Source organism: Coenobita brevimanus, chromosome 109, assembly GCF_032717465.1.
Source record: "Coenobita brevimanus isolate Jiangsu-jjx chromosome 109, ASM3271746v2, whole genome shotgun sequence".
Taxonomy (NCBI): domain Eukaryota; kingdom Metazoa; phylum Arthropoda; class Malacostraca; order Decapoda; family Coenobitidae; genus Coenobita; species Coenobita brevimanus.
Window position 1 is genome coordinate 1,149,845 of NC_137062.1, and position 11,497 is coordinate 1,161,341.

Here is an 11,497-nt window from a genome sequence, read left to right on the forward strand (position 1 = left end):
GTGTGTACATTTAATAAAGGAGTGCGTACATGTAATAAAGTGTGTGTACTAACTAATAAAGGCGTGTGTACAAATGAAGGAGTGTGTACATGTAATAAAGCTGTGTGTACTAAATAATAAAGATATGTGTACATGTAATAAAGCATGTGTGTACTAAATAATAAAGATATGTGTACATGTAATAAAGCATGTGTACAAACTAATAAAGGAGTGTGTACATGTAATAAAGTATGTGTGTACTAACTAATAAAGGAGTGTGTACAAATGAATGACTGTGTACATGTAATAAAGTATGTGTGTACTAATAAAGGACTGTGTACATGTAATAAAGTATGTGTGTACTTTTAAAGGAGTGTGTACATGTAATAAAGTATGTGTGTACTTTTAAAGGAGTGTGTACATGTAATAAAGTATGTGTGTACTTTTAAAGGAGTGTGTACCAATTAATAAAGGAGTGTGTACATGTAATAAAGTACTAACTAATAAAGGCCTCTCTCGTTCCAGGCGGGCCCGGGTGTGGTAAAGGAACGCAGTGTGACAAAATAGTAAAGGAGTATGGGTTCACGCACCTGTCATCCGGCGATTTACTCAGGGACGAAGTGGCCTCAGGGTCGGACAGGGGCAAGGCACTGAATGCCATCATGGAGAAGGGAGACCTGGTGCCTCTCGTAAGCTGGCTCTAATTTGCTCACTTTGGCTCTAAGTCACTCTAAAACTCCCCCTCCCCCCCTTCTCTCTCTGTTGCTCTAATTCACTCTAAATTTACTCACATCTTCATTCTTCCACTCTATGTTGTAATGGAGAAGAGGGAGTGTGATGATGATGATTTTGGTGGTTACTGCTACTACTACTACTACTACCACCACTACTATTATTATTATTATTATTATTATTATTATTGTTGTTGTTGTTGTTATATTATTATTACTATTACAACAACAACAACAACAACAACTACTACTACTGCAACTACTACTACTACTACTACTATTACTACTACTACTACTATTACTACTACTACTACTACTACTACTACGATTATTATTATTATTATTATTATTATTATTATTATTGTTATTATTACTATTACTACTACGACTACTACTACTACTATTATTATTACTACTACTACTACTACAATTATTATTATCATTATATTATTCTCTTTTTCTCCTACGGTATGCTAATGATGTAAATGATTACAGTATAATAATGATTGAAACAGGGATGTGTCATGTCTCCATGGTTGTTCAATCTGTTCATGGATGGGGTAATAAAAGAGGTACAAGGTAGGGTAGTGGATGTTGGAGTGGCCCTGGTGAGAGAGGATAGTGTTTGGAAACTCCCTGTACTGTTGTTTGCAGATGATACTGTGTTGTTGAGTGAAGACGAAGGGGAGCTGCAAGGCTTGGGGGATGAGTTTGGGAGAGTGTGTAAGAAAAGGAATCTAAAGGTGAATGTAGGGAAGAGTAAAGTGATGGTCTTTGAGAGAGGTGAAGTCAGTGAATGTACAGCGAGGTTGGATGGTGAGGAATTGGAAAATGTGAGTACGTTTAAGTATTTGGGTAGTGTGATGAGTAAGGATGGAGGTTTGGAGGGTGAAGTGCTTGAAAGGGTACAGCAGGGAAGAAAGGTTGCTGGTTCTTGAAAGCAGTGATAAGAAACAGGGAAGTGAGCATGGAAGTGAAAAAATTACTACATGACAGTATTGTGATACCAACTCTAACGTACGGAAGTGAAGCTTGGACGTTGTTGGAAGGACACAAGTCAAGAGTGAGAGCAGTGGAAATGAGTTATTTAAGAGGAGCCTGTGGAGTCACATGGAGAGACAGGCTGACGAATGAGGATATAAAGGAGCGTTGTGGTGTGGATGTGGATGTGATAGGAAGTGTTATGAGGAACACACTGAGGTGGTTTGGCCATGTGGAGAGGATGGAGGGTGAAAGACTGACGAAGAGAGTGTATGTGAGTGAGGTGGCGGGGGGAAGAGGGAGGGGGAGGCCGAGGATGAGATGGAGGGATGGGGTGGAGAGGTATATGAGAGAGGGGGGTGTGAGTTGGGAGCAGGGCAGTGAAATGGCGGGGGACAGGGCGACGTGGAGGCGATTTGTTTGTGGCCACCCCGAACGGGATTGAGGCATCTGGCAATATATAGATAGATAGATAATAATGATGCCCCCTATCACAAGTCCTCATCCAAGGTTTTCTCATTATTATTATTATTATTATTATTATTCTTGGTAAAATACCAACACCAAGGGGAGACCACAGGGAGGCGCGGTAAGGGCCCGAGCAAGACGGGCGTACGTTCCCTGCTATGTGCACCCCTCTTCCCCTCAGCGGAGCCCGCTGGAGGTACGTCGCCCCACTGCAGTACTCTCTACTCAGACCAGCACTTACCAGGATCGGGGTGGGACTCATGTAACCACAGTCCCATGTAGGACCGCGATGATGCCCACTGTGCTTGTCGGGGAAAGGATGTCCACCGTGTTTCCCTCACCTGTAGTCCCAGGGCAAAGCAGAACAGCAGTGGCACCCACCGTGCCCGTCGAGGAGGGAACGTCCACCGTGCTTCCCTGGTCTGCTACCCCTGTGACACCCACTGAGGGCAGTGCCCCTTGCTTGCCTCACTCCTCCAGAGACCAAGTGGGATGCCCCTCTCACTCTCCCCACACCCCAAGGGTCAGAGCTAGCTCCCTGGTGGAGTCGATGCTGGAGAGGGTCTGGAGTGGCCCCATAGTAAGCCTGGGGATACACTCACTGCAGCCAATGCCCCCCGCGTCACCCATCGCTGCCGGACTCCTGGAGGAAGAGACGCCACAGGCAGCCACTGATGGCCTCGGACTCCTGGCCGAGACCTTCCCAGACCAGCCGGTGGGCCATCCTCCACCAAGGCAAGGTGCAAGGCAGCGCGCCTACTCATCCTACTCGGCCCCAGCCCCGAGGGCCGACACACTCGCTGAGGTCTCTCCAGGGAAAGGCCTCCCTCTACGCTGCCCAGTAGTCTACGTCAGTGGTCCCCCGCCCCTTCAGAGAGCGCACACCTGACGGGACCCCTCCCGCACCTGGGCGACACCTACAGCTACCCAGTCATCTGTACTCACAACTCTTGTCCTTGTGCCCATCGTAGTGTGTTTAATCTGCCCCACTGTACTGTGCCCAGTACTGTAAGACTGGTTGGCCTGGGTTTTTAAGCCCTGTTCCTCTGGTTGCATGCTGTACACCTGGCCTTGTAAAGAACCCCAGATCTGTTCCTCGTACTCTGGGAGCAAGAGGTGGAGCTCTGAGTACGTAGCATAACAATTATTTTTATTATTATGGTAATAACAATAATAATAATAATAATAATAATAATAATAATAATAATAATAATGATGTCACAGGAGGTAGTGCTGGACCTGCTTGCCGAGGCGATGCTAAAGCGGGTCTCCTCGTCCAAAGGCTTCCTCATTGACGGCTACCCCAGAGAACAGGCACAGGGCGTCCAGTTTGAGCAGTCGGTGAGTTTATCTATCTATTTATCTATCTGTCTGTCTGTCTATTTATCTATCTATCTGTTTGCCTATCTTGTTCGTGAGGAGAGGGAGGGGGAGGCCAAGGATGAGATGGAGGGATGGAGTGGAGAGGTATAGGAGAGAGGGGGGTGTGAGCTGGGAGCAGGGCAGTGAAATGGCGGGGGACAGGGTGACATGGAGGCGATTTGTTTGTGGCCACCCCTCATGGGAATAAGGCGTCTGACAATAGATAGACAGATAGACTGTACCTATCACTCAGTCTATCATTATATCTATCGTCCTATCAATCTATCTTCATGTCTATTTATCTATCAGTCAATCTATCGTCCAGTCCAATCCTTTTTTGTCCTCTCTCTCTCTCTCTCTCTCTCTCTCTCCTGGTATATTGTTGAGGTGGAGGGTGGGAAGGTAGGGGTAGGCCGAGGATGAGAGAGAGAGAGAGAGAGAGAGAGAGAGAGAGAGAGAGAGAGAGAGAGAGAGAGAGAGATTTGTGAAAGGGTGGTGTGTGTGTGTGTGTGTGTGTGTGTGTGTGTGTGTGTGTGTGTGTGTGTGTGTGTGTGTGGTAGTGAGAGAGAGAGAGAGAGAGAGAGAGAGAGAGAGAGAGAGAGAGAGAGAGAGAGAGAGAGAATCATGTATACTCTTTTCACCTTAACTTGGCATCTAACCGCCTTGAATACAACTGTAGATTACCATTTGAATACGCCGCTAGTCACGAAGAAGTGCAATGGAAAGGATGCAGAGCCGTAGTATCGTCTGCTAGCGAGCTGAATAAAATCTGTCTCTGTCTACCTATTGCCAGACGCCTTAATCCCGTAAGGGGTGGCCACAAACAAATCGCCTCCATGTCGCCCTGTCCCTCAGCATTTCACTGCCCTCTCCCCAGCTCACAATCCTCTCTCATATACCTCTCCACTACATCCCTCCATCTCATCCTCGGCCTCCCCCTCCCTCTCTCTTCCCCAACTTGGCCCAGATTTCCGTCCTTTTGCAGCTTATTTCACGTAGCTCTGTGGCAGAAAATGATGCTACCGCTCTACATCCATTCCACAGCACTTCTTCATGACTAGCATCATAATCTAGTGTCAGTCTGTTCTTACTACTCAGCATTCAAGATGTAGAGATGGCAATTTTAGGCCAAGTTAGAGTGAAAAGAGGATAGTTGTGTAGTGTATTTATAATAGAACAGTGTCTCTTAATAAGCATGTGTACCTCCCTCCATCATCACCACCACCACCATCAGCAGCACCACCACCACCACCATCCCCCTTCTCACCACCACTCTAACCACCCTCCTCCTCACCACCGTCACCACTACCACCACTAACTCCCTCCTCACCACCACCACCATCACCATCACCCTCCTCCTCACCACCACATCACAACCACCACCATCCTAACCATCATCCTCACCACCACTATCATCATCCCCCTCCTCTTCACCACCATCATGATCATCCTCACCACCACCACCATCCCCCTGCTCCTCACCACCATCACCACCAATATCCCCCTCCTCACCACCACCACCACCACCACCACCATCATCCCCCTTGCTCCTCCTCACCACCGTGTCGTCCACAGATCCTGCCGTGCACCAAGGTGCTGTACTTCGACGTGCCTGATGAGGTGATGGTGCAGCGGCTGTTGCATCGCGCCAAGACCTCTGGCCGCGTCGACGACAACGAGGAGACCATCAAGAAGCGTCTGGCCACCTTCCACAAGCACTCGGAGCCGGTGATTGAGTACTACAAGGACAAGTGCAGCACCATCGTGGCCCTCGCCTCACCCGATGAAGTGTTCAGCGAGGTGAAGAAGGCGCTGGCCAGTGTGCAGTAGCGCCTGTGTTGATGCGACCACACCTGGCGCCCTAACCTGACAAGGAATTTCGAAGTGCAGTGATTCTACCTTTTTTATATACTCTCTTCACTCCAACCTGATCCAAAATTTCATGCTAGTCACGAAGAAGTGCAGTGGCTATATGCTTTTTTATAGTCTTTCACTCTAACCTGATCCAGAATTTCATGCTAGTCACGAAGAAGTGCAGTGACTATACCCTTTTTATATACTCTTTTCACTCCGGCTTGATCTAAAATTTCATGCTAGTCACGAAGAAGTGCCACAGAAGTATAATAGCCTACTGGGAATATACCCTTTTTACTCTAATTTGGCCTAAAGTTACTGTCTCTGTTTTGAAGGCTGAGATGTCTAGATTCGTCTCATATCATTTATAAGGCTTCAACATATAGTATTGCATGCGTCGGCCTTTGTCACCTATGGCGGTTCTCCACGCTGCTTGATCTCTGGCAGCCTCCCTACTCAGTCCCTAATCCCCGAGGCCACGCTCTATGACCTCATCCCAGGTCTTTTTCGGTCTGCCTCTTGCTACCCAACCCCTGATGTTCACACGTCTCACTGTCCACACCCAGTTGTCATCCTCCATCCTCTTCACATGCCCAGACCATCTCAGTCTACCCCTCCTCATCACAACACCAATACACTCCAGTTCTTTCTTGCCTACCAGAGCAAACTGAATCACTTCCCACATGCAGGGTGACTTTGAATGCAATTATTGTACTAACTTTGGCAGCGGTTCTTTCCCCTCACTTGAGCTGGTTGTGGAGAAATGTGATGGCAAGTGTGTGAAAATATTGGCCAAGTTAGTGTAAAATGGGCATAGTTTTCACTTCTGTTGCTAGAATACGGCGTTTCACTCAATTATTTTTCATTATGTGCTTGAAATCTCACGTCAGGGGCGACCATTGGACTTACCGGATTATTGGCTTTATCGGACTGGGCTCGGCTTTATCAGACTAGGCTTCCCGCTCAACTGATCAGGTATAGAGAGGGTGTACTGTATCTGTCTATCTATCTATTGCCAGACGCCTCAATCCCATACAGGGTGGCCACAAACAAATCGCCTCCACGTAGCCCTGTCCCCCACCATTTCACTGCCCTGCTTCCAGCGTACACCCCCGTCTCTCATATACCTCTCCACTCCATCCCTCCATCTCATCCTGTACTGCGTATGTCCTGTATATAACACACAAGGCAATGGGAGAAAGAGGGAAATACTCCTGCACAAGAACCAATGAACGATACAGCTCTGCAGGGCAAGGAGAGATAATTGAAGAGACTGCTAAATCTTTCTATCTATTGCCAGACGCCTTAATCCCATATGGGGTGCTACAAACAAATCACCTCCACGTCGCCCTGTCCCCCGCCATTTCACTGCCCTGCTTCCAGCTCACACCCCCCTCTCTCAAATACCTCTCACCAGAAATATACTACCCTAGACGATGTTAAGGTGTCATATAAAACGTATTTGGCATAAATCACTAGGGATAAGGTGCTACGCAGGTTCCAATGTCACTCACAGTACAGATGAATGTTAAGGTTTACTATGCAGTATAAACCACCCAGGGAAAGATGTTGCGCAGCCCATGTCACCTTGATTTTGATACACCTAACACAGGGTACAGTGTAAAGGTGTAATATATAAAATAAATCACTTAGGAAGGGATGCTACCAAGCCTCCCGTCACCGTTGTCTTCCTGTCATTGCCTCTCACTGCATGTTATTTGGTTGAACTCTGGGTTTAGAATAGAATGTGCATTGCCTAACACCTTCTCATGTCACCATTTGGCCACTAATACTCACCATCCATACTGGGGGTGAAATAAGGTTCTCTGACGGCAGTGCAATCCATCATACGTTTCCCTCAACCAGTATGGCGTCGATCTCGAGTTCTTTTGGTCAGCGAGTCAGTCATTCAACCACCAAGCTGCCTCAAACACACCTGTAACTTGACCTGTGAAGCAAGACGCGCAGCTGATCATTTATTTATGTACCATATTTATTACAACTGTCTTCGTTATTATCTCTTGCTCTTTTTATTTATTTATTTATTTCATTAACACTCTCAGGCTCCTATGACTCACTCAAATATAGTGTCAGACGAGATAGAACACTGCTAGAGTTGTGCCAGCCATGAGGGGGTTGATGTATAATTCTGTTATATTTTGATGTTAAACAGTTCAAGATTAAAGTTGTTAAAGACTGAATAAACTTTGCAGAAAAGAGACACAGACTTGTATTCTTACCCAGACTCATTATTTTGAATGTGAACCTGGTGGACTGCAGGCTGACACTGCCCCCTGCACCACACTGGCCTTACCTCTGGGGTTTGGAAGGTTGCGTGGGACCTTTGTTGCTGTTCTTATTATTGTTCAGCCCCAGTCTGTCTGCTTGAGCAGGCCCGTCGATCACAGGTAAGCAACTGCCTCTATGGAATTGTCACACAAGTTCCCTACACCATTGGTGTTGCATATGTGTGTTAGTGTGGCATGGGCTGTGCAGTGCTCCATTATGTGTGTGTGTGTGTGTGTGTGTGTGTGTGTGTGTGTGTGTGTGTGTGTGTGTGTGTGTGTGTGTGTGTGTGTGTGTGCGGCGATCCATTATGCGTGTTATGCTGTGTGTGCGTTAGTGTGGCATGTACTGTGGTGCTCCACTGTGTGTTATGTTGTGTTGTGTGGGTATATTCTGCAACCTGGGCACGTGTCATGTGGTTCTGCCCAACCCAAATCTAAGCTGGTATATACTCAAAGAGGGTTGAGTGATGTCCTGACCTAAATCTAGTTAGGTGAATTCAGTCAGCTCTAAGAATACTTCCAGTGGGTGGATGTCAGTAAGGCTGTGGGGGTGGGGGGAATGGAGGGTTTGTAGCTTTGTGCTGCAGGTGTTGTACTGCTCTGCATGTGAAAACAATATGTGTTTCATCATTCCTCGTGTGGACATGTCTGGAGGTGGGATGTTGTCAAAGAGGTCTGGTAATATTTTTGTGGTGATCGTTTTGTGTATCTAGTTGTGTTGTGTGGCTCTGATAACACTGTGTGCTTCTCCCATCAATATATTCTCTAAAAGGGAAGGCCTTGGTTACAACACGTACAGCCACGAGGAAAAGCCTGCCAAATATTATGTCAGCATTGTGTCCTGCCTTCCATCCTTCTCATTCCTGGCCAAACAACAGAGTATCCTTCCTACTTATACTCTTTTGTTGAGTACTTTCTATTGATATCACAAAAACAATTCACACAACACCCTTCCATTGCCACAGCAATCACAGAAATGTCACTGAACTTGGCTCATGGCTGTTCGTTCACCGTGGAGCGCCTATTACCCACCCAGACACTTCAAAAGCTGTGCAGGAATCACAGATGGTAAGGAACACATGAGATGCTGTGTGGTAACTTGCACTGCTCTACAAACACTTCAGAAAACTCAAACATCTTTACCCTAATCTGCATGCATCAGACTCCATGTTTGATACTCATAGTTGTTTAAAAACCTGTTTGTCTGACCCGCTGGCTTATGATGTCAGCAGTGAAGGTTGTGTTAATGACTTGTGGAAGTTTGATACAAGCCCTCTCCAGTGCAGCTGGATAATTTGGAACAAACTCATCCTCATTGATCACTATTTTGGCAAGAAGACTGATATACATACATTAGTGTTGTTGGCTTCACATAGATATGTTCAAAGGTATTGCTTTGATCTTGCATTTAGATGCATATATTCCCTTCATTTGTGGTAGGTGGGGGCGCTCACCATCCACTCACTCGATGTAGTGCTGCTCTCGGGTGTCTGCCCTTTCCTCTCCTCCATCCTTCTTTCCTTCCATCCTAGTCTGTCTTTCTTTCTTTCATTCCTTCCTTGTCCTTCTGCCTACGGGTGACTTTAGACTCCCTCTTCTGTCTTTCCTATTCCTTCTGCCTGTGGGTGACTCGACACTGAGTGACAAACCAAATGGTTTCCTGTACACCACGAAACCATTTACTACGCTGGGTGGTAACCATATAATCAAATTTTGGCACTTGGTGGTTTAGTGGGTAATTACGGCTCTCCAATCGGATTGAGCCGGTGAAGGTTTATGTCCAAGGGATGGTTGGGGTTATGCTGCTCACGTAATGCCACTCAGGGATGAGTGAGGCTGGTCACTCATCTTGAATGTCAGGACCAACTTACTAGCCCCGGGCTCCTACGCTCCTCATGGGGCAATGTAGGATTGGATGATGATGATGATACTCCCTTCATGTGGGTACTTTTTAATCTCGTACAATATATTACTGAAAGTCTGGATAAGATGTGATATTTCTCATAAAGGTATTATAGTCCACTTTCATGGACTTGGGCTGTGTAACCTATTTACTGCACACCAATATCATGTGACATAAGGGAGGTGTGCATGACAGAAGTATTGTACAGTACACCCATGTTTTACACTGGCATCAGTTACACTATCCACGCATTACACAGCACCTCCAATGTCTATCTTTCTTCCTTTTATGCTGGCTTTTCTGTAGTTTACAGAAGATTGTAGTTTCAAGCCCTGACTGTCAACTTCAGAATACCTGCATGGTGATGTGGTGGTCACAGGAAGCTGAGGTCGTGGCCCTGACACATGCACACACCATTCTGGCTGCCGTTCCCCTGTCTGTTTCACCAATGCTGGCCGTGTATTGTGTCCCAACCTTGACCCATGCATGCGCCAAACTCCCACGTAGTCTACCATCAGTTCAACACTTATATATCCTGTATTACTCGAACAATGAAGAGAAACACTAAGACCATTAAAAATTTCTGGATGACATTGAGTGGTAACTGCTGTGGTGGCCTGGCAGATGGTAACACTGGATATAATTCGACATGGATGGTGAAAGCTGCTACTCCACGTCTACCCTGTGGTTCCAACTATGATTATCACAGACACTCAGAGGGGTGGTGAAGGGGGCAGGACACATCCCTGGAGAAGGCTTTGGAGATATCACAAAGGAGGATATCCTACATGTTGGCTTGGAGGCACTGATGGCAACGAATGACATGATATAATGAGGGGGAGGAAGAGGAACACACCTACAGTACAGGAGGAGGAAATACCGGAGGAACAGAAGCTCCCTGATGGTGCAGACAGCTTCCAACCGGTTATGTTCCAGTGGGTTTACATCAGAGGGACGACTGGAGTTTTTCACGTAACAGCATTGCGGGACAAGTATCCAGATAACCATCACTTTCAGTGTTGGTTATTCCTATACGGGTTATCAGTGTCCTTACACTAACAGAAATATAGACCAACTCCTTACTCCTGCCCCCCCCCCTCTCTCTCTCTCTCTTTCTCTCACTGTATATATATATATATATATATATATATATATATATATATATATATATATATATATATATATATATATTAATGCTCATGACCTGGGAGGTTTAGTGGAAGGTGCTGGTGACCATCATCCACTCACTTGATGTAGTGCTGCCTACTTCTTCCTTCACCTTTACCATTCTTTTTCTGTGTCCTCCTCTCTCCCTGTTTCTTCCATCTTTCCTGTCACTTTTTATTACTCTTCTTTCCTTTTCAGGTGACTGTACATTGAGTGACAAGCCTATTGTTTCCTGTAAGCCAGAAAATCATTTACAACGCTGGGTGGTAACTGTATGACCAACCCAAATGTCTTCCCAAGGTGTCAATAAGTGGGTTGGCAGAGGGTTAGTGCCCCTCCCGGTGAAACAACTAACTCAAAGACAAACGACCATCCATCAAGGGATTATGGCGGTGGCTGAATCGGTAGAGAGGCGGCTTGCAGTCCTAATGGACCCAGGATCGAATCTCGGCTGGGGCAGGGAACAGTTTAAGGATTTGAATTTCCTAAAAGCAGACTTTCCTGATCTACCAGATGACCCGCCGACATGTCGTAAAAATACCCCCGCTAATACCAATACACCAGTCCTGTATGAGACAGCCCTAGCATGTATTCAATATGGACGGTGGGTGTTAGCGCCGAAGTGGTGACATGTGGAGGTGTAGGACTACTGGGCCTTGGGATAGGCAACTGCCCCCAAGAAATAGGCCCTGAGCCTTTGCCCAGAGTCGGACACATAAAAAAAAAAAGAAAAAAAAAAAAAGAAAGAAAGATAGACCTGGCGG

The 11,497-nt window shown here is 46.3% G+C and overlaps 1 protein-coding gene across 1 annotated transcript in view; it reads left to right on the plus strand.

The window, feature by feature from the left end:
* Positions 1–7,591, plus strand: part of Ak1 (Adenylate kinase 1) — a 24,284-nt gene extending 16,693 nt beyond the window's left edge. Inside the window, exons 3-5 of the mRNA XM_080285881.1 lie at positions 505–668; positions 3,384–3,500; positions 5,097–7,591. Of these exons, the coding sequence (XP_080142007.1) occupies positions 505–668; positions 3,384–3,500; positions 5,097–5,351 (536 nt within the window). The 3' untranslated portion in view covers positions 5,352–7,591. The remainder of the gene's footprint in view (positions 1–504; positions 669–3,383; positions 3,501–5,096) is intronic.
* The last annotated feature ends 3,906 nt before the right edge of the window (positions 7,592–11,497 follow it).